Source organism: Cryptomeria japonica, chromosome 9 (genome assembly GCF_030272615.1).
Source record: "Cryptomeria japonica chromosome 9, Sugi_1.0, whole genome shotgun sequence".
Classification (NCBI taxonomy): Eukaryota; Viridiplantae; Streptophyta; class Pinopsida; order Cupressales; family Cupressaceae; genus Cryptomeria; species Cryptomeria japonica.
This window is the reverse complement of record NC_081413.1, coordinates 685349635-685374201: the sequence shown is the minus strand read 5'-3', so window position 1 is coordinate 685374201 and position 24567 is coordinate 685349635. Positions and strand designations below refer to the sequence as shown.

At 35.7% G+C, this 24567-nt stretch overlaps 1 protein-coding gene across 2 annotated transcripts in view; it reads left to right on the top strand.

Annotated features, from left to right (window-relative positions):
* LOC131073961 (nuclear cap-binding protein subunit 1) overlaps positions 1-21158 on the top strand; it is a 209680-nt gene extending 188522 nt beyond the window's left edge. For both annotated transcript variants that reach the window (XM_058010492.2, XM_058010493.2), the window contains exons 13-20: positions 8686-8754; positions 8890-9008; positions 9270-9408; positions 11090-11593; positions 11772-12071; positions 20131-20306; positions 20412-20511; positions 20607-21158. In XM_058010492.2, the coding sequence (XP_057866475.2) occupies positions 8686-8754; positions 8890-9008; positions 9270-9408; positions 11090-11593; positions 11772-12071; positions 20131-20306; positions 20412-20511; positions 20607-20711 (1512 nt within the window). In that variant the 3' untranslated portion in view covers positions 20712-21158. The remainder of the gene's footprint in view (positions 1-8685; positions 8755-8889; positions 9009-9269; positions 9409-11089; positions 11594-11771; positions 12072-20130; positions 20307-20411; positions 20512-20606) is intronic.
* The last annotated feature ends 3409 nt before the right edge of the window (positions 21159-24567 follow it).

The window sequence follows — 24567 nt, the reverse complement described above, 5'->3', positions numbered from 1 at the left end:
GATAGAACCTTAAAATACCACGTTTGTGTTCAGAATTCATTGTTAATACTCAATATGCATTCATGATTGAAAATTCATTGTCAATATGCCAGCACTTGTTTGATTTGCTGAAAATCTGATTGCTCTGCTTAAACAATTATCGCCAGAAACAATTGTTTTTATCGCCCGTATCCTTCCCCTTTAAATATTAAATATATGAATATCATATGGTAAGAGATGAAATATTTATATCGTTCCCTTTTAAAGTTTTAAATATATCATATAGTCAAACATGAAATATGGCCCAATATGAAACATAAATATTTATCGTTGCTTTATATTAATAATTTATCTCTGTCTTGATCTTCAGATTATATTAAATTTTAATATAAGGCAACGATATTATGAATTATCGCATAGTCAAGACTTGTATTAATAATTTAATATCGTTGCGTCTTAATTTTTTTAATAATTGTAACGATTTAGGGCAAATAATTTGGGGCCCATGTTAGGAATAAAATTTAAAAATATGATGTTTTTTTAATGTTTTTAACTAGCCCCAGCGGTGGGGGATGTTTGGCCGTTCCTGGAACGGAGTGGGGACGTCCCAGCCATCCCCCTTCGTCCCCGGGACGTATGGACGTCCCCCTGTTTCCGGGACATCCCCAGCAAATTCCCACACTTTGGGGATGGGGGTAAACGTCCCCTGGCTGTCCCCAAGTCCCCGAAACGTCCTTGGGACCGCGGGACGGGGGTTTTCAGGTTGAGGACACGTCCCTAAGTTACGTAGGTGAAATCCTTTGCTGTACTGACCTTGATGCTTGGATTTCCGAAGGAAATTCAAGATTGTTATAACCTCTTCTTGAATATTATCTTGCCTTGAGTATGTGAATCTTGACCTTGATCTTGCAATCATGTTCCTTCAGCTTGAATGTGTAGGTCTTAAACTCCTTGTGTCAAACCTGAAAGAAAGAAACATATTTGGATCAAAAGACTAGGAACAAAATCAATAATCTACAAAATCATGCTTCCTACAACCTTCTCGAATCTGGAAATGAGTTCTAAGGCTGGAAACCGATGATGTTTGACTTGTAATCTGGTCAAATTATGCTCAAATCAGAATGCCCTGGATAGAAAAAAATGCCAAAATCGGGTTTGATCTGTAATGAGTTGCACAAGGTGATGAACCTGGAAGGATTTGCACTAAATCTGGGAAAATTTGCCACCCTCCTTAAGCTGGAAATTAGTTTGCTTGATTGATTTGAAGATGAAAATCAGGTAAAGAAAGATTTGCATTAACATCTTAGCAATTCACGTCGAAGAAATGATGAAAAAGGCCCTAAAAATGCATTGAGTCAGGTCTGAAAAACTTGCACTAGGTCTGTTTGTAAGGGCTTAACATGGATCTGCATCATTTTGCCTCATGCCTGGAAAACCTCGCATCAAATTAGGGCTGGAAATCAGTGAAATTTGCTCTAGTTCTGATTCTGAATTTGCCTTAAATCAGGCAGAGATTGCACTTATTCAGGCCTGAAATACTGGTAACCGTAAAACACCCTCAAAATCGCCTGGAAGGAATCCCCATCAAGTTTGCTCTATATCTGATCTTAATTTCGTCTCAAAAATGCGAGGTTGATAATGAAAAATTGCTCCACCAATGCTGGTAAAAAGTCGCTCAGCTCTGCTTGTATTAATTTTCTTTGGAATTGAATCCAATGTTTGTTGTAATGATCAAATTTCAGGTTACTTAAATATGCCCCTTTAACACCTGAAATAGCACCTCTTCCAACTTGGCCGACTTGCCCTCTACTTTTTTAAAATTTTGAATTCGAACTCATTGACACTTGCTGACTTGTTTATATGTTTGAAGTTCGATTTTGAAGGCTCATTGTCATTGGAAACGAGGCCGACTTGGGAATAAGACCCATCTTAGCGCCTAGGATAAAGAAATAAGTTCTGATTACTAGATGTCTAAGTAGAAGTGTTGAGCGCTAGGTGTTGAGGTGGAAGTGTGAGTGCTACCTTCCCTTTGAGCTGGAAATGAATTTACCTTTGATCACTTCCCTTTGTTTTAGCCGGAAATGAATTTGTCTAAAATCACTTCCTCTTGATTTTGCTGGAAGTAAAATTACTTGCTCTTGTTTTAGCTGAAAGTGTAATTGCTTGAAATTGCTTCCATTCATTTGAGCTGGAAATGAAATTTCTTGAAATTGCTACTTCACATTTAAGGTGATGTTTTTGAGATTGAAATTACCTTGGTGAAGAATTTGTTAGATTAAAGTTGGGAATATTTTTGTCAAGGAAAACAATTTAAGCTTAAAAATTCACGACTTAGTTTTAAATTGTATTTCTTCACAAGGAATTTTATTTAAATATTTTCAAGGAATTTTTTTTTACAAAATCTTCTTATTATTTCCTTCTTGATAGGGTTGGATCATTTGACCTTGACAAGGAATTTTCCTTGTCCACATCAAATTTCCATCTCTTCCACGGTAATCACTTCAAAACTCAAAATCTCAAGCAATTGACACTAACAACATTTTTTGCAATTTTTTAGCAACTTGACAAGAGTTTGCAACTTTGACAATTTTCTCAATTGTGACCATTTTCTACAACACTTGCAAGATTTTACAAGTTTTAGCAATTTGACCTCGATTCTCCATCCTAACACATTCATTAGTCTCGGACTTGAGACACGAATTCTTGACTTGATTGCACCTCCTAAGAACAAGACGTTACACTCTAAGTCCTTGAAGGATTGATCAACACACCTTACTCGGACTGACAAGACAAACCCCTTCTCACAAACAAAGGTTAAAAACTACGACTAGCGCCAAGCTAAAGACGACTAAGCTAAAACACTACTCTAGGAAGCAAAAAAGTGGGGGTCTCCATTTGCAATGGGGTGATGTGTGATAATGCCACAACCGACGTATAACTTCAGATTTCTTGAGGACAAGCAATCATTGGGAAGGGAGGACTCTATTGTACCCATTTTTGGCCTAGGTTCTTGGAAAATAAATATCTTAATTTATTAAATTGTTTAAATTAAAGCTTTCATGCAAGTTGTATTTAATTACTTATGCTTTTAAGTTGAATATTTTATTTTTATAAGGTGTTACCTGGAGCCAAAACTAAAAGTAAAGTCATTGAATCACGTGGATGCATCTCCCCTACTTCCCTGTAATGTCCCCTTTTGGGATTGCCTTGAATCTTGCCCTTGTAAATATCAAAGTCTGCTAATTTTCACCCTTATTAATTCTGGTATTAGATATTGACCCATTGACTTTCTTGTCTTCTTTGATCTTATGGATGGTTCCTCCAATTCCCCCTTCTCAATTGAATTAATCTCTTCTTTATATCTTCATTTGTGGGAAGTCACACCTCTTCATAAGAAATGAGTCATCACTCTTCATTGCTGCCCTTTGAGAATAATAAATTATTCTTCAAATTGATCTCCCTTGGATGTCCTCCTCAAATGAGAAATTCTCTTTTTTATATCCTCCAATGTGAGGGAGAGGTCACACCTCTTCATCATGTATGCCCCTTTGGCAAGAGACACCCCCTTTGAAAGAGTGCAACTCTTCATTATTTCTGCCTTTTGAAAAGAACATAATCTTTCACATTCAGATCTGCACTTATGATTCCCCAAATTATCCCCTCAAATGAGGTTCTCTTCTCCCTTTTATATGTCATGTTTGAGGGAGTCACAACTTTTCATTTCATGTCTTTGACCATTCATTAACTTAATTAAAATTTAATTATATTTAATTGTATTCTTTTATAATTTAATTTTAATTTTATTATTATCATTTATCATTAAATTGTATTCAAAGTGGGGATATTACAGCCCGCCCCACTCAAGATTGCTTGTCCTCAAGCAATGATCAATTTAATTAAATTTTCCCAATGCAAGGATTCCTAACTAACCCTTGAAGATTTGTAATCTTAAGACAAGTTCTCTCGCATCAATTGTAATTATAAGAATGTTTGGTTGTTTCCTTGAGACAACAAAGGTGAAATCCTCATTCATTGAGAAGAGGATTAGAAGCATGACACACATGTAAGACCTTAATTGCAATATTCTTTCCTATATAAACTCATCTTTCTAGGTTGACAAAAAAAATAGAATTCACAATGATAGAAATCAGTAATCATAAATATTCATGTAGTAGATATGCCCAACACGGAGTATACACAATAGACAGAGCATACACATGAAAACACGAAGTAGACACATGGATATATTCAGATACAAGCATACACTTGTGGTTATATTTTACCTGGTCCACAAGAAGCAGGAATGACCAACCAGGACTAGATCGATCCCTTGGGCCAATCAATCTATCATTTTACCCACGAGAGGTAAGAGCATCCAACTAGGACCAAAACCATCTCTTGGAGTAACCAATCCACAAGAGGCATGAGTGTCCAACCAGGACCAAAACCATCTCTTGGGCCAATTCACTTTATCCACAAGAGGCAGGAGTGTCCAACCATGACCAAAACCATCTCTTGGGCCAATTCATTTTATCCACAAGAGGTAGGAGCGTCCAATTAGGACTAGAACCATCTCTTGGGCCAATTCACTTTATCCACAAGAGGTAGGAGCGTCCAACCAAGACCAGAACCATCTCTTGGGCCAATTCACTTTATCCACAAGAGGCAGGAGCGTCGAACCAGGACCAGAACTATCTCTTGGGCCAATTTACTTTATCACAAGAGGCAGGAGTGTCCAACCAGGACCAAAACAATCTCTTGGGCCAATTCACTTTATCCACTAGAGGCAGGAGCGTCCAACTAGGACTAGAACCATCTTTTGGGGTAATCATTATTCCATAATTCACAATAAATCTCTTCCACAAATCTGCTATAAAGTCTTTTGTAATCTTATCATAAGATTGTCATAAAGTATCCACAATCTCTTCTCAAAAGTCTGTTACCAACTCTTCATATACTTCACCTTAGATGTAATGTCCCCAATTTTGCGAGCATCAGAGTTCGGTGGATTTAGCCTATTATGTGACCCTCGTAGGCTGATAGGATGGATAGAGGGTCTTGAGGGAGCTTGGCTTGGCTTCAGTTGTCAGATTGTTATCAGTTGGCTTTCGTTCGGACTCTATTTGCTCGGATTGCTATTTTTAGCAGTTTTTAGCACTCAGCGGAGCACCCCTGCTATTTTTAGCAGTATGGTTTGGTCACGTGCAGAATCACTTCCTTCTTCGTCAGCTTCAGACGGTTCGTGCATCGGGCATATATTGAGAGAGATATTAATATTTAATTGATTTAATTAAATATTAATTATTTGGGGCTTATGTTATAAAGATATAATATTTTAAATATTATAACTTAAGTGATTTTTGCTAAAGGGGTCGCCCATCATTGAAGGGGCCACTTTTAATTATATTTTATAATTAAAAGTGCTTTCGAAAACTATTGAAAAAATTAAAAAGAAAAGTTCGAATTTATTTAAATAAAACCTAATTGAGAAAATTCGAACTCTTGAGGAGATATAAGGGTTTCATTGGGATTGGAGATCATTATGTTATGAAATGGATTTTTGAACAAGTCTTCTTCCGGAGAACGAAGCCAAGGGTTTCAGTTGTCTACAGACATTGGAGAACGAGCCATCTTCAGTGTTGCAGTTCAGAGGCTGTGAAATATCAGCTGATCTATTGCATTCAGAGAGATATCTTCATTCAGAAGTTATCACAGAACGTTCACAGAGTTTTCTTTCAGCTTGCTGCAATAATCAGGTTTTTTCATCAAAATATCGTTGCCTTTTTAGTTGCATGTTATCGGATCTTATTTGTAATCATTGCAGAAGATTAAATAATAGTCTGGCATCAGTATTTGAAATAGATTATGTTGTTTCCAGAGCTGTATTATTTTATTTAAATTTACATGCAATTTCTTTCAAAATCGCACTTCAATGGTTTATTCAATAAAAACGTTCAAAAATAAGCAAAACAGACAGTTTCAGAAAAACAGTGAGAACAGGGGTTTTTACATTAGATCTCCATAATATTCTATCGAAATATACTTGATTGTCTTCTTTGCACAATACACAAATGTTTAACAATCTCTCATATTCATTGTCATTTAGTTGTTGCCATATTTTTGGATGGAGTTAATACATCCCTTCTCATTGATTAGAATGCATAAACTATTTATCCTTACCCTACAGGCTAGCAAGATCATGCTCTGATACCACTTGTAATGTCCCCTTTTAGGATTGCCCTGAATCTTGCCCTTGTAAATATCAAAGTCTGCTAATTTTTACCCTTATTAATTCTGATATTAGATATTGACCCATTGACTTTCTTGTCTTCTTTGATCTTATGGATAGTTCCTCCAATTCCCCCTTCTCAATTGAATTAATCTCTTCTTTATATCTTCATTTGTGGGAAGTCACACCTCTTCATAAGAAATGAGTCATCACTCTTCATTGCTGCCCTTTGAGAATAATAAATAATTCTTCAATTGATCTCCCTTGGATGCCCTCCTCAAATGAGACTTTCTCTTTTTCATATCCTCCAATGTGAGGGTGAGGTCACACCTCTTCATCATGTATGCGCCTTTGGCAAGAGACACCCCCTTTGAAAGAGTGCAACTCTTCATTATTTCTGCCTTTTGAAAAGAACAGAACCTTACACATTCAGATCTGCACTTCTTATTTATATGAGATCTGCACTTATGATTCCCCAAATTATCCCCTCAAATGAGGTTCTGTTCTCCCTTTCACATCTCATGTTTTGGGGAGTCACAACTTTTCATTTCATGTCTTTGACCATTCATTAACTTAATTAAAATCTAATTACATTTAATTCTATTCTTTTATATTTTAATTTTAATTTTATTATCATCATTTATCATTAAATTGTATTTCAAAGTGGGGATAGTTTCAGGACATGGGTACTTGGGGAAACACCACACCACCACCTCCGCTTGAACGCCGCTCAAATGTAGGGGATGTGGGGTATGTTGACACGTCCCCAAGATGCCCCAGGGACTGCTTGGAGTCCCCTGACCATTCTGGGGATGCTTAGGAGTCTCTTGTGGCCCACAGTTAGAAAGTCCAACTGAAAACAAAAATAGGTAATAAAATTGTGAAAATGACCTTCGAAATGAAGGTTTTTGAGGTTTTGGCTGCCCGTTGACTTGTTGGGGGCTATGCCCTTTGATCCCCACAAGGGGCAATTGGCACTTGATCCTGTCGGGGGCTCTTCCCCAAACCCTCGCAAGGGGCATTGCCCTTTGACCCCGAACCTTCATCCACCATTGTTAATATTAATGTCATCATTGTCATGTTTTTTATGATTATTTGTTTAAACTTCACTCAGCATGCCAAAGTTTCAGTTGCCATTCTTATACTTATTCTTTGTTCGCTTCTATTGTTCCAAAACTTTGCCCACCATTGTTAATGTTCAAATTTTGAGGAAATCATTGTCATGTTATTAATATTTATTAGTTTAAACTTTACATAGTATGCCAAATTCTCATTTGTAATTCTTATAATTATTCCTTACACATCTTTTTATAACTAATTTTTCAAGTACTATATATATTTGTGCCACCCCCCATCGCCCCAAACCGTCATCGCCCCACCATCCCCAAACTTAGGCCCTTGGTCCCCTCATCCCCGAAACCTGCGCGCCCCCCCCACCCCCCAATCAGGAAACTTCATGGAACTATGAGTAAAATATAATAAAGTCACTTTTATGGAACAAAAAGATTATATAAAAAGTGGATTTTATAATTAAAATTCCAGAAAGTTCATAGGGGGTTTTAAAAGGAGAATGCAGAAATTATTTATTTTGGTGAAACCCTCTTTGGAAGTCTGAGCTATTGTTCAGCTATTCAACCCAGGATGAAAATCCGAAGGCGAATATTGGTTTTGTGGATGAAAGCCCTCCCAGCCAATTTGGTGAATTCTTCCAGAATTCATAGGTGTGCAGACTGATACAGGTTTTGTGGGGATTTTGGTTGGTAGTTGTCGGCTTCCATATTCCAAGAACAAATTTATTTAGATTTGAAGGCAAATTATAATTTTGTTATTTCGATATATGTGAAGGGTTAACGATTAAAAATGTAGGTTTTGTGTGCAGTCAGAAAATAAATAAAGAACAATATATGATAATTTATTTTTGTTGGGTATTAGAACCAGCCATACCATCAAAATCTTAGACAAACATTTTTGTATTTCGTCACTAGTTAGAGTTTTGGTGAATTTATGTTTATTTCTTGCAATTGCTTGTTGATGATCATGGGTTAGAATGTAGTATTTGAGGATATAATTTAAAACCAAAGTAATCAAAGGCCAAAACCTCAAGGAATCTGCACATATTTCCAGCCTATGCCAAATGGCATCTTTAAAACAGGGCATGAACAGAAGATAAAATTTGGATTAGAAGTTGACTTGATTTAGTTGTTGTAGTGGGTTTCATTAATTTTGGTACATTGTACGATCTATTTAATTTCATGTTGTACACCTTTCAATGCACACACAAATGTGTGTGCATGCACATACACTTGTGCACATGCACACATGCTGACACACGTGCACGCACACACATACATACACTCTTACACATATATATATGTGTATATAGTTTGAAAAGAATGAAGGGATATGTTTTATTTGTTGTTTTTTTTCATTATGATATGGAAAATTAATTCAAGAGTTTGTATGTTGCTTCTTTGCAGCTTCTTTTGCTCCCCAAACCCCCTTTTAAGGGATGCTATTATGCCTTGGTGATTATTGATCTTTGTAAGGTAATGTAATTAATTTTGTTGCATATTTCTTTAATTATAGGTGATCTGAATTATACAGGTAAATGTTGATACCCTCTACGCAGTGTGGACGGTAATTTAATTTAGATCATTGTCTGATTAATGTATCCTTGCCAGGCTCTTCCTGGAGCTTTCCCTATGGTTGTGGCTGGAGCTGTGCGTTCCCTTTTTGATAGGGTGAATGATCTAGATATGGAATGTCGGACTTGCCTTATTCTCTGGCTTTCTCAGCACTTGTAAGTTTGACATATATTGCAATTTCTAAAAACTAGGATTGTGTAACCGTACATAGTTCAGTTTTTACTTTGACTTGCCAACTGAAGGCTTGAGGCATACCTTATTCATTATTTTTGGGCTGCAATCTAGCTTTTAGTGACTTATATAGCTGGGTTACTGATCATCTTAATGCTTCTGAAATATTAGGAGTCAACGATGCCTGGAAATAGGGTTAAGAATTAACATTTTGTTCATCTGTTATTCATGTTTTATTTTGTCAGATCAAACTTTCAGTTCATTTGGCCATGGGAAGAATGGTTGCATGTTTTGGATCTTCCAAAGTGGTCACCACAACGTGTCTTTGTACAGGAAGTACTTCAGCGAGAAGTTAGAGTATCTTACTGGGACAAAATCAAGCAGGTATGCTGCCTATCATTTATATGCATTCCTTTCTTGAGAATTGGCCTATTGAGTTACTAGATTGATTTATTAGTCGTGTTTTGCAAACATGCCCTTTGGAAACCAATGATTGAAATCATTACTTATCTTAGAATATTCATCAGCTATCCGTCATGTTTTGATGATGTTTCATGTGCATAAGTATTGTTTTGACATGATACTTTTAACATTTTTAGCAAGATTCTTTCATATTTGCTTAGTAAATTTTGGGCGAGGTTGTGGACTGGAAGGTTAGTAGGAGCCACTTTCTTAAGATTTAAAAACGAAGTTTGCACTCAAATGTGATGCATTATCATTGCATTACAATCTCTCAACATGCTTAGTGTAGTTGTGGGCTGCCTTATCATAGTGAGGGTGATTTGAACCTGGGTCACAGTCTGGAAGTTTTGTGCATCACCATCACACAAAGTCTGGATTTCATAATTTTTGTGCATGAACTTTTTTAGAGATTCTGCATGTATATTTAGTTGAGGTCATGTCTCGCCTTCAAGGCAAATAGATCTTCCTTTTCATAAAATTTTATCTTAGTATCACCTGGTATAGTGTGAACTACTTGAATGTGGTGCTCATCTCAATATTGATCATGTGGGGAAGTTTGGATTTTTCCAAACACTTTAAATGGGCAGCTTAAATCCTCACAAATTTGGCATCCTTGAAAGTAGAAGCTGGACCATGGAATCTGCATCCATACAATAGCTCTTTTCCACTGAAGTCCACATTCTACAAAATTTTAAGGTACACGATAGAGAATATTTCCTATAGGTCTTGGTGTGAGCTTTCATAGCTGCATTACCCCATGAGAGCACATAAAGGCAGGCTTTTGTCATGCATTATCATATCTTTGCACTTAGTAGTAGGTGTCACATTGGCTACTCCATTTTACCCAAGAGCTTGTGCAAACAAAGCCTAAGCTTGTGATAGGAAACTCAACCACCATTGGCCCCAAATTATATTTGATTTATTTTGTATAAGCCTCGAAAAGTTCGATGTTCTTAAATACAATCTGTATCATGGTATTTCCGTTCTTGTAATATCTCTTTTTCACTCAAACTCCTCATTCTCCTAGGCATTAAAGTAAACAATAAATAAGAGCTTAAAGATCGTGGGGTGGGCTTCAATACATGTATTAACTCATTACAACGTGTAGAGGTGGGCTTAGGTTCATACATTGCCATATATTCAAACCCTACCATTAGGCATCCCCTTGGCTACTTCAAGGTATCTACAGCCCTGCATAACCAAAGCCTAAGCATGTGAGATAAAACTCCTCATTTCTCACTATTTGCCCCAAACTTTTCTTGATGTTTTTTCAAATTTAATTTTGTTTTCTATATCTGATATTCAATTATAATTTGTGGCATCCTTATACTTGCATATTGGGATTCCAAAGGTATTGTGCCCCAGTAACTTTCAACTTTGGTTATGGTTATGTTGATGACATAAGAATATTATTACTCTGTGTTATGGCATACCCAATGACATCAATGTTTGTGTTTGATTTTATTCTTTAAATGTCCATTCTTATGGTTTTAATAATATTTCTTATTTATTTATTGTCAATTTCATTGTCTGCTCTAATCTATTCTAGAGAATATGTTAAATAGCCATCTCCCCATAATGTGCTGATTTAATTTTCATGCAGAGTATTCAAAATGCTCCAGGTCTAGAAGAACTTCTCCCACCAAAAGATGGCTCTTGTTTCAAATATGGAGATCAGGAAGGAGACCACTCGGAAGTAGTAGAATTCTCTCTATCTAAAGAGCTGAATAATATGGTGAAGGATAAGAAAACATCTCGTGAAATTCTTTCTTGGGTGGAGGAGAATATTGTTGCAGTACATGGGCATGGTGTTTCAGTTGATGTGGTTGTTCAAACACTTCTTCATATTGGATCTAAGAGTTTCACACATTTATGCACTGTACTGGAGAGATTTGGAAATGTAATAAGTAAATTGGGTTCTGGTCAATCAAATGAAATTCTAGTAATAGAAGAAACCTCCAAAATTTTTCAGAATAATACTCAAATGGCTGCTATTGCCATTGATCGCATGATGGTATATCGGATTGTTTCTAATTTATCAATCGTGACCTGGGTGTTTTCTCCATCAAATGTTGAACAATTTCATACTTCAGATCGTCCGTGGGAGGTAATTGACACCTTTTCTCTCTGCTTCTTGTCTTTTAGATCTTTTGAAGACAAACAACTTGATTACAGTTTCCCATCTTATTGTATCTGAATTGTATAACGTTTGTCACGATACATTTTTATTTAATTGTTTCTAATTTTCATCTAATACAAACAATTGGTTTGCCTGTTTTGAACAGATTTTAAGAAATGCACTCGATAAAACCTACAATCGCATATCCGATTTAAGAAAGGGAGTGATTTCTGCTGAAAAATCTGTTCAAAAAGCTATTGAAGCCAAAGTGAAGGCACAGGCTGACTTGGATTCTGCAGAGGCTTTACTAGAAGCAGCAGACAGCGAAGAACTTCAAGGTCAAGCAGCAGTCAGATTAAAACGACTCAAAGCAGCAGTAGACAGAATGAAGCAAGAGGAGAGTTCTGAACAGGAATCTCTGGAGGCAAAAGATGCACTCCTATCTCGAGCGCTTAGTGAAAATGAGGTATATAGCTGTTAACTGCACATTTTGAAAGCTGTATTTTTATGAAACTACAAATACTGATGATATGATGCTCAATTATATTTAGACAAGTGCAGCTATAATTGCTTCAAACTTTCTTGTTTTAATCATTCTATGCCACATGCTTATTTTTTCCTGCTATTATGTCGGTGTATAAATATGATTTTTATAGCACCTTAAGAATTGTCATGTTAATGATTCAATTTCAAGTGTGTTTGAGTTAATAGTTTCATGTTGTAAGTGAGATTTCAAAATTTATTTTCTTTATATAGAACTTTCTTTTTATCACAACTCCCATCATTTCCTATTCATCTCAAACTTTGTACTATTATTCTTGTAAGATCAAAGTTGGAATTTAGTGATGTGGATTTGTTTGCCAATTGGACTCACGAACAGTGTCTCCTTGATTTGTTGCCTCTAAAACTGTGTCCAGATGAAAATATGTTTCTCAGATCTGGTATATTACTGCCACAGTGACAACTTTATTTATCTAATGTGGTGATTGTATGGTTAATTAGTGGATAGAATTTGGTTTATTGAGCAAAGAAGCATTAATACTTTCCTGTGCATGATATATTGGACTGAATCCACCTCAAGCATATGTTTTACAAAGAGTCACTACTTAGAATTCCATATTAGATGTCCCTTTGGGTTTTTGAACTGAGGCCTCCACATTGAGAACTCAATTCTTTAGCCAATTTAGTTCAATCCCTTTGACAATCCATTTATATTTTAAAAAACCTATGTTACCCGAGGATGCGTACCCAGCCAAAAAGGGGCCATCCTCAGTCAGAAACATCCTGGGGATGCAGGGATATGTCCTCCATTGTCCCTGAAAATCCATTTTTTCAGAAACATCCTGGGGATGCAGGGATATGTCCTCCATTGTCCCTGAAAATCCATTTTTTCAGAAACATCCTGAGGATGCTTTGAAATTTGTTGGAAATGGTAGGGGGTGACTAGCTGGCCTTGGGAGAGTCCGGGGATGCTTACGTCCTCCCACTGTCTCGAGGACAGCTAGTCGTCTTGTATAACGCAGCCAATAAAAAGGTAAATTTAAAAGAAAAAACACACACAAAAATGGAAAATAAAGGTTCTATGATCGCTCTATGGTTTTCATTTACGTTATTAGTAGAAATTGAACTCTAAAATTTCCTCATTTTCCTTTTCTAAAATCACCAATAGCAATTATTCAAATTTTCCTCAAAAAGTTAAATTTACACTTTATGACTTTCACAGCATTCGGTATTGCCTTGCTGCAAGGAAAATTTGAAAATTGATTTCAGGTTGAATATAACTTCCTTCCAAACTTCCTTTCTTGTGGAAGTATAGGAGTAAGGTAGTTTTTGAGGACAGCTTCCTACAAATTTTTGAGGACAATTCCCCATTTAGACGTGGGAAACTGAAGGCTTTCAAACATGACTTGGATTTGACATTTCAGATTAAACTAGTATGTCTCCGTTAAAGATTTTAAATTATTAATTTTAAGCCCATTGAGGAGGTTTGTTCTTTCGATGCTTTCTACGTGGAAATTTGCCTTGTAATTCTATTCTTCAACTTAGGAATACATTCCAAATTTTCTTTATGAAATATATGATGCATTTTCTGCAAAATAAAGAAAATCAATATCCTCTCTAGCTTTTTTAAACTGTTTTCTTTACTAAACAAAAACTCTTCATTAAAAAAACAATTTTCTATTCATAATGTAAATGAAAACCATTGGCTTGTAGTAAATCATTGAACTTTAATATTATGTGTTAAGGTTCTATGATGTATATGATGATTGTCTTATCAATTCTACCATATGAATATTTTGAATTTTCTATATTTATAAAATTCTGCCTTTATTAAATAGCCATCCCCAAAAACTGTCTCCCTCTTGTCTCCATCCCCTACCATCGTCATCTGGAAACTTGGGCTAACATAGTAAAAAGTCAATTTTTAATTTTAATATAAATTATAGCAGCAAAAATCTTTTAAAGAAAAAATCAACTCCTAAAGTATAAGTTCTTTTAAAAAAACATAAAAAATTGTAGAATAGGGGAAAACCATGTGTCTTTTTTTTATGTCTTATGTTGACTGCTGGCAGTTTAGTTAGTTGGGCCACTGAATGTATCTTGTTCATGAGATAGGTGCCTATTCTTTGGACACCTAGCATTTTGTAACCCGATGTTTTTTCTTTTTTTATGAATATAATGGGTGAGAGACCCCTATCAACCCTCCCTTGACCAATAAAAAAGATGCTGTGGATATTTTATGCCTTCCTGATAATAATCATAATCTTTTCACAAAAGCCAAGAGTTTGAAGGAAGGGCTAAAGATGTCCCAACAAGAAAATCGGTATGCTAATTAAGAAATTTGTATTCTTATAACGGGTTTCCATTCTAACAAAGCAATTCAGATAAACAAAACTGTACCTAGTGCTCAATTTCCTGACACAGGAAGTCCAATCATAAAGTTGTTTAATATGAACACTCAACCAAATAAATATAATCAAGTGTTGGTTTGCAAAGATGCTTGATGCCAATTAAGATTGATCTTTAATAGATCGATCCTAATTCTGTATTTTTATCCAAGTCTTACTGGTTATCGTTTTCTAGGCTTTCAGCAACACTCCACATTCAAAGTCTTTTTAAGATGAGGCCAAGTTAAAGACCTATAAATAATTAATTGGGCTTAATTAGGTCTATCACAGACAACAGGTGATAATGTGGGTTGGAAGTTGGATAACTACACCCAACTTTAAAATAACTATTCAAGAAGCCACAGGCAGATCCTTCTGTGATCATTTTGTGTTTGTCTAGGAGACTTGCAATCACCTTCTATGTTTGTTCCAATGGAACAGAAAACTCGTGCACAATGGCAGCTCCATGTACTAAAATAGCATTAAAAATATTTTTCAGGTTCAACAGAAGGCAGAACAGATTGCTGAGTGATCTACCCTTGGATCCATGATACTCGATTTCAGACACATTAGGTGATTTCCTAGAATGCTTTGGAAAAAATGACCTGGAAAATCAACAGATTGAATTTTGTAAGTTTTGGGGAAGATAGATGGAACTGAAGTCAGCCTTTGTTAAATTTTCAAAATCCCCTCCCACTGAAGGAAGCTTTCTTCTCAAAACTATTCACATTTGCTGTAAATTATGTCATATGTGAAGATGGTAAATCCCACTGGAACATAAAACTAATATTGACAATTGGGGAGGTCCCATCAGAGGAGGCAACTGTACTGATAATATAACTAAAAGAAAGACACACCAGCTTGTATTCCAATAAGGATCAAAGGTTATGGCCTAGCTATTCATCCAGGAAAGGAATGATTGAATATGCCCCACCTACAAGGAACAACTATCCTAGAAGACAAAAATTTAGGCAATCCTAGCATGTAAAATCCTGGCCAAAAATCAATGCTACGGTTAGCAAGGCATGGAGAAATCAGAATCTTCTTTACAGATTATTTGCATATAGAGTATCTCTTCTAGGGATGTCACATTCTTGAAAGGGCTGGAATCATATTGCAGATACCTTGAAAGGAATGATTATCCTCCGTATACAGCAAGATGGCTTCTCTAGCAAATGGAAACCAATTCAAGCCAATGTAGAGGTAGTATAACTTCTACATAGCTTGATTTCCACATTTGTCTGTTGGAACTTTTGGTAGAGAGAAATTGCATGATATTTCAAAACAAAACCTTGTGTACTACAAGGGCAATGCAGTCTTAGTCAGAGACAAGTTCAACCAGCTTTGGTTCATGCTTCAGCAAGCAAATCTAGAACTCTTGCTTTTAACATCGAGGAGCTAGCAAAATGCAGAGCATGCAATATTCCATTCCACTACAATTATGACCAATTCGACTTATCTGGTACAACAATATGGAGCCCTCAATTCAAGCCATCTACAAAACTCAGTTTTGAAGGGGCCTTAATGGCCAACCCTTGTATAGCAGGGTAGGAGGAATAATCCAAGACAATGGAGGTGAGTTGAGTGCCCATTATTGACATAGAATAGCAATTCAGACAAACAATTATATGTAGGTTGTGAATAGCTCAGAAAAATCTAATTCATCCCTACATTCGACAAGATTAGTACATTGTAAAAAATATGAAACCAAAGAATGCGAGTCAGTAGGAAAATCAGGTATTAGAATCTAGAACCATTATTCGTAACTTAATCTGCTAACTAGCGAGCTTTCACAAAATCTCAATAGCGAGTGGAAAAATGAGGAAAATGGAGTTTCCAATGTTTTGGCAAAAATAGCCACAAGAAAGGCCAAATTGCAAGCTCCATATTATCATCACTGGAGAGCTCCCTACCAAGTAAGGCTTTATGTAAGCAACAAAGGAAACATTATTTTATAATGTGTATCTCGATATCATACTTGTCTTGTAATGGCAAAGTTTTGTTTTTTCATACACTTACATTTATTCATTTTCTTGTCACTTTGTTCAATGTTATTTTTTGTTTTGTTTCACACACCCAGGCACTCTCTGGAACCCAGCCATTATGATCCCTCAAACTTTGTCAACATATTATTTAGAAAAGTAATGGTAGTTTATTAGGTCACAGTCATGTAACACATCAATTTGGTGAATGAGACGCTGCTTGTGTAAGGTGGACATCCATACCCCAATGTGCCTCCCCTACAGAATACAAATTACTCATCAATCAGCTTGCTCGGGTTACACACACTTATCCCTCGAAGTTAACTAATCTTGCTTCTATTTGCTTTACAATACACATACTTATTTATCAATTTTAATCACCATCCTATCGTCCTATCTATTGAGCTCATTTTCTCCAATTTTGCTAATAATCTGATATATACACTTGTTAATGTAATTACATTTATTCATTTTCTTGTCGCTTTGTTCAAAGTTGTTTTTGTTTTGTTTCACACACCCAGGCACTCTATGGAACCCAGCCATTATGATCCCTCAAACTTTGTCAACATATTATTTAGAAAAGTAATGGTAATTTATTAGGTCAGTCTTGTAACACATCAATTTGGTGAATGAGATGCTGCTTGTGTAAGGTGGACATCCATACCCCAATGTGCCTCCCCTACAGAATACAAATTACTCATCAATCAGCTTGCTCGGGTTACACACACTTATCCCTCGAAGTTAACTAATCTTGCATCTATTTGCTTTACAATACACATACTTATTTATCAATTTTAATCACCATTTTTGTGATCCTCATGCTTTCATTTTCCACCTTATTCATTTGCACTCTGCACATGTAGAAAACCTTCAGACACCACACCCAGGCCATTCACAGACCCCTTCTGACACTTGTGCCTTGGCCTGAGTGACTCCATTAGAGTATCCTTTTTGATCTTCAACAAATCACACAGCACATCCAGGCCATCCACATACCCTTTCCATTGCTCTTCCACAGGCCTCTTCAATATTGTATACATTTTGAAATGCAAATGATCACATACCACACCTCCCATCAACAGATTTTCAGTGGATCTTCTCATCGACATTTTGAATGAGTGGCTTTGGCTTGTGAAACCACTCCTAATAGTTGGAAATCAGGTATGCCTGCTAATTTTAAGTATGCTTTTAATGTTTCGGGCTCTTGAGGGGCATTGACCCATCCGAGTAAACACAGAAAAAGCACCACTGGAAAAGCTGACCATTCTCCTATCAATAAACCAAGGCTTAAAAATCTAAGTAGTAAAATAAGGGAGCGTAGCACACAGCTCCCTATTCTACGAATCTACAGGATTCCAAGACATATAGTGATAAAATCAGTGAACACTGAGGATTGAACATCACACACATAAATGAACAGTGAACTTAGAGGATTTACTTTGTTGAACACAATCTGTATGGGGCCTTGTTGAGAAAAAATACTCCTGGTCCTGTAGGGGAGTTTAGTGGCTTAAGTTCCTTTGCCAAACACCATGTTAAAACCCAAGAGGAAGCTCCAAATAAGTCACTATGCAAATAGGTCACATGCAGGCCCTATCTAACCCCCAGTTCCTCAGTGGTCCTCACAGAATATCTGAGTCTCTTCCACAAGCATCCTAATTTCCTTTTTGGCTTTTTTGTCGAAATCTTCCTCCATGAGCATTCTAATTTCCTTTTTGGCTTTTTGTCAAAATCTTCCTACAGCTAAGCCTAGAAAAGGTCTAAAAGCAATCAATTTTGTAAAAGTTCACTGAAGCTGCAGTAATATTCTCCAAGGCATAATAAGCCTATGTAGTAAAGTGGTGGAGCATAGCACACAGTTTGCTATTTCAGACAAGGTTCCAAAGCATAATGTGATGACATCAATAAACACAAAGGATTGACCCTCAAACACAGAATTGAACAGAAATAGAAAATCAGAGGTTTGGTTTCATTCTAAGCAATCTTTATGGCAACACGGTGAGAAAAGAGTTAGTGGTACTGAAGGGGAGCCTAGTGGCTTAAGCCCCTTTGTCAAACACCATGTGACACCAAGATGAAGCTCCAAAACAGTCACTATGCAATAGGTTCACATGCATGGCCTATTTAAGCCCAGTTCCTCAACAGCCTATGTGGAATATATGGACCTCCCTCAAGGAACATTCTGATTTCCTTTTTTCATTCTCATCAAAAACTTCCTGGAACAAAAAAATTGTCTGAAAAAATCAAGTTTTAGAGGCTCTATGAAGCTGCATGATATGTATTAGTTACCTCATTAAAGGGAGGCATAGGTCAAGGGCCTTACAAGTTTTTATTGTACTATGTTCAAATTCAAGGTTGGTTTGATTGACTATGTTGTGGGGGCTGAGACAGTTATCTTTTGGGTGGACTGTTACTCAAAGCTCTTCTATATTACACATCTATTAGAGATTCTTTTATATGGTTCAAGGACTTATTTTGACAGTTTTTCCCCCATATTTACTATAAATAATTGACTCTCTGTCTCTGTCTCTGTCTGTCTGCCTGTTTTAGACCATGTTCCTGCCAAGCTTTACCCTATCACTACATTACAACAAATTTCCCAAACCATAGTCTATTAAAATTTTAAAATATATTACTTGAATCATCTAATACTTGTTGCAAACACATCCCCTTCTTTTTGAAGATCCCTTTCTTTAGTGGATCCCTACATTCTAGAGACCTCTGTCACCTTCGAGAGAAAGATGTAGGTGGAATGAACTGCTGAAAAGCATGTGAAGGGTGAAAAGGGATGTTACACTATATGCTGCCGAGTCTGATTGCTGACTTGAGTCTTTGAGAGTAAACTTATTGTCATTTCAAGGGATCTTGTTTCATTTTTCCATTCCCTCTCCAATTGTTTTTCTAACATTTTACAACTATATCACTGTTATCTTTTAGTCAAGTGTAAGTATGTACATGGTTTATAGTATTTTATTTTGTTGCAATTATTTTAATATTAATTGTCTTGAGCTGTTTGTAATGACTCTGCAATGAACAAATTACTTTCTTTCCTAGTACTATTCTCTTCTTTCAATGGTTTATCAGAAGAGATAATTGTTCTTTGTTATTGCCATCACTTCTCATGTAGTTGTACTACTACGATCTGCTTATAAACTGCAAATAAATGTGTAGTTTTAGTAATTTTGTTGTAAATATTTTTATACTGGTGACTAGCTATATTCATTGGATTTTTGATATGAACAAATTATTTTTGTCTTTTCCGAATGATCATTTCCATTTCATCTTGGGTGGTACTGCTTGAAAGTTGTTTGGCTTTTGTTATATTTATTTATTTCAAATTCTCTCTTTATTTTTCTTTACTCCCACACATATATCTTGTCCTGCTCGAGTTGCTTCTTGTGGCCACTTTGGGTGTTACTTCTGTTTATATATCTGAAAGTATGGATAGCTGTTTTTGCCAATGACTGTTTTACTGTTTCACACTAATGAAAAATGTTATGCTTTCCTAGTTTGCATCTGGTACTGAGAGTACAGAATTTGAATGTCTTCTTTAGGCCTGATAAAGGTCTGTTTTCAAGTTGATTCTGTTAAATATGATGTTATGCCTATCAGTAGCCATGTGTCACTCTTTTCTGTACTTGCAATTGCAATACAGGTATTGTTCATCACTCTTTATAGGAGCTTTTCGGATGCACTTATGAAGCAACTCTCAGTTGATCTCACTGAGAAACAGGAAGATGTTCTTGGACCAGATCACAGAGAGCCAATGTCTATAGATTCAGAAGAACCTTCAGCAATGGATGCTGATGATGATGAACGACGGAATCAAAGGTATTTTTGAAGAGAAATCATTAAATACCTCCTGCCTAGATGTTCTACATGTGCAAGTTCACAATCCAAGTTTTGGTATTCACATATATTGGCTATACTTCACAGGTTCTTGAAAAGCAATGGATTACATAGCCAAGCAGAACAGGAGTGGTGTCGTTGCACCCTAGGCCAGGTCCGGGCACTGACAAGGAAGTATGCAACAGAGGTAAAATACTATTGTCGTTTCTAAAATTTATGCTGATTTGCATGTCATATTGATCATCTGATGTCTCATAACTGATTAAGATTTGGAAATTGCAGATTTGGCCTCACATTGAGAAAATAGATGCTGAAGTTTTTACAGGAGATATACATCCTTCTATTGTAAAAGCAGTATATTCTGCCCTTCGGCGTCCATTTTCATAACTGAAAAGGGCTGTAATCTGATGTAAAAATGCAGCTTATTGAAAGAGTGGATGTAAAATATTCATGAATACAATGTGTTTGTGGTGTTTTCAACTGTAGTTTATCTTTGTTGGTAAAGGCCTTAAATGTAAGGTAGGAAATGATAGGTGTAATGTATTGCAGTCAACCGAAGTAGCCTTCAATGAATGACAAAATTTTGCCACTGAAGTTTACATAATATAGAAGTATATAGGCTAAACCTGTGACAGAAAATTTGGCCAAAGGCTTGGAAGTAAATCCATAAACATAATCCATTGGTCCTTTTCCCAGATATCACATATGCCAAAGCAAATAGAGATTGAGGGCATCGTATATCATCATTAATCAACATTTATAACAGCATTTGATTAGAAAATAAATTGATTGGCACATATTAGTTCCACTGCCAATCGGCAACTCTTTGTTTGACATAGTTGTTTTTAATTCCCTAATTCACTTTGGATTTTATTATTTGATTATACCAACGAATTGAAACTTTTGACAAACTATGAAGGGAATATACAGATGTTGTTATTCCAAATTATATATATAACTCGGCCTCTCTCTTACACTTTTAAGAGAAAACGGTAAGAAAAAATCTCTTGATTCTCTAATAACATAACTTGAGAAGGATACGAAAGCCAAATCTCTTTATTCATTGTATCAATAAAAACATGATTTAATAAAAAAAGGTGTAAATGGGCGAGTATAGAACATTAAATATAGTCAAGTTTAATAAGACTGGAACCACCATATCTTCTACCATGTATTGAAAGCTAATTTAATGACTCAAATAAATGTCTTAGGTAATCATGCGAAGTTCAAAGAAATCTACTTCAGAAGTTATAGAGTAAGGTAATTCTTTAAATTATGGGAAATAATAATCTACAATCAGCAGAGAAATTTATCAACAAGAGCAAAAAGGAGAACCTAAGTCAGACCTAGCTAAGGAAACACTATGCATTCAACTTTATTTCTTTACTGACAATGAATACTTAAGTAACACAACAGCTCGCAATATAAGATTTAGCTCTTAATACCAATTGTGAGAATTGATTGGTATAGACTCATTCTAATAAACTTTTAATACCATATTCATTAATGGTGTGTTTCGGTTTACCATTCTCCATCCCTGGCCAACTTTTCTCATGCATATGTAAGTAATAGCCGTGAAAACATTGTGGCAATATATTATAGTCCATTTTCCCCATCTTTAGATGGTAAATCCTACTTAAATAGGAAGGCATGTGAAGAACACAGTTCACAAATATATTAAATATAGTACAAGTTGAACAGATCATAAACATCGCCCCTCTCCATGGTTTGCAAGATTCAGATTAATTTTGACATTCTAGTATCTTTCTTAGGACTCTTCTATCTGCCTGATGATGGATCACAGGTTTGATTCAAAATGTTGGCAACAACAAATCTACTTGATCAAATCCAGAAGGAAAAATATCTAGACTTCCTATGTAATTCGTACACATCTTATGGAAAATTGGACACGATTACATTCTTGCTATATTAATGTTTTGTTGAATGTCAATGATAATTGAATACCAATTAATTAATGAGACAAGTCCAATCAAATAATAAGTAGCTAGTTGTATTTGACCAATAATCGTAAACATTTGATGTGCATGAAAATCCTTTTCTCTAGTCCATGATTTTTGTTCCATTTATATTATTGATTTTTTTATTATGTTCCCACCTAATTGAATTGTTCATCATGGAATGATAATTGAAAGTAAGTTTTCTAAATGCATGACATTAGAATGGTAGAGTGTTTCATTCCACTTGAGTGGGCAATATTTTAAAAATCCCACAATACACCTTGCAGAAATGTTAAGCTATCCCTTGCAATGAATTTTCAAGGATACCTCGCAATGAATTTACAATTGGATATTTGAATTGTCATTTAATGATTTATGATAGATGATAAATGACAAGGCCTATGGAAACAAAAATGTTTGTAAGTTTTTCACATCAATGTCTTAATTCATGTTTTATGATTTTTTTTCATCTTTATTTTCCTCCATCAAGTGAACTAGAATGAGATATATAAGAATCTCTTTAACAATTAACCCATTGAGTTATTTACTTATCATTTCAAAGAGGTGGACCTTTTTATTTTACATGTTAACGTTTTGATAAAGAGACAATGGAAGCCAAAAATATGTTTTGCCTATGAAAACATTCACTCCATGGTAATTCTCGTATGGAGACTTTTGAGTGCTAAGAATCAATAAAATGGATCGACCAATAGAATACTTAAAAATGTATGCATGATAATGGTTTTCAAGAGTTATCATCCATATAGAAGTCTTCATATGTTTTAACCAGTACACTTTAGCATTATTAACAGTTGATCAATATGCATTATGTTTCATTGAATGTTTTTTTGGGTTTTGAATTAGGATGAGATAAGAACACAAGCCTTTGTCGTGTGAATTTTCCAAGCTTCCATTGTTAGAATTCTTGGAGTTACAAACACTCGTCTTTCTTGTCAATACCCCATTGAAGTGGATAATTGTATCTTGATATCAATAAAATTTCTACTTTGTAAAACTCTTTCAATCAGCTTTACGTACACTCTTCGACGAAAGGACATTTAGAGAATCTGAATGTAGTTTGAGGCATTTTTTGACAGATTTTCACGAGTTTTAATGAACTTTGGCTGTCCAATTTTTACATCCTCACAGTTTATGACCTCCATTAAATTTTTGAAGTATTTATTATTTATAGCAGCAACAACTAACTTTATTCACAGGGCATAAAAATACGAGAAATGATAGAAAGTTTGCAATGTGGGAACTACGACCGTACAGATTTAATGGGAAGTGCAGCCCGGATGATCTCTGTAATTAACAATTAGCTTTTTTAAAACAATTCAGAGGCATTCATGAGAACTGAAAGACAACCTGGTAAATCTGTAAGCTCTTGGTCGAGAATCTTGCCAGAACATCATGGACAAAGAGAAGAAGCCGCAGAATAGTTGGAGGGAATCATGAAAGCTATAAAACGCAGGTCGGAAGAATAATGACATCATATCCGAGATGACTCTAAACATACAGGGAGTGCATACTCAATGCAGAATTGTTGGGAAGATTCCTGTATAACGTCCTCTGTAGCTCTGAATGGGCGTAAAGAGTGGTGGGAATTTTTGTGTGTGACAAATATCATGCAGGGGCCATAAATGCTTTGCCCACTCTGAGCAGAGATCCCAAAACAGGTTTAGTGGGGGATACCATTTGCATAGAAATTGCAAGGTACAAATAAAGAGATGAAACAGGCAACAACAGTAATGAGAGATGGGCTTGCAAGAAACAGCATGCCAACATATGCTTTCAATATGTCACATTATGATACTCTGTTCTCTCTAAGTACAACTAGAGAGGATTCAATTTGTAATTGAGGGATTGAGAACGCTTTTCTTCAGCCTTGTCTGATCTAGTCCACGAACTGTGATTTCTTTTGTCAGTTTAATAGATAAGGGGCTGGCCATATGACAGCAATTTGCTTTAAAAAAACAAATTTTGTCACATCAAATTGTAAATCATGTAACTTCATAATATGTTCGAAGACTAACTTATTAATTGAGGGCAATTTAATCATTGACCATTCATGTGTCACAAGATTCACATGACATCAACCCCCACTACTAGTGCATTGTAGGGATGATCTATTCTAGAGTACTCTTTTGTGCGTGACATAATGCACCACCATAATGCTGACCTTGTAAATTTGTTCCATTCCATTTTTTTTTATGGATGTTTCACTTGTCCCTTTGTTGATATCCTTTTTTCCTTTTCTGAGTTATGCTAGGTTTTGTTGAAGT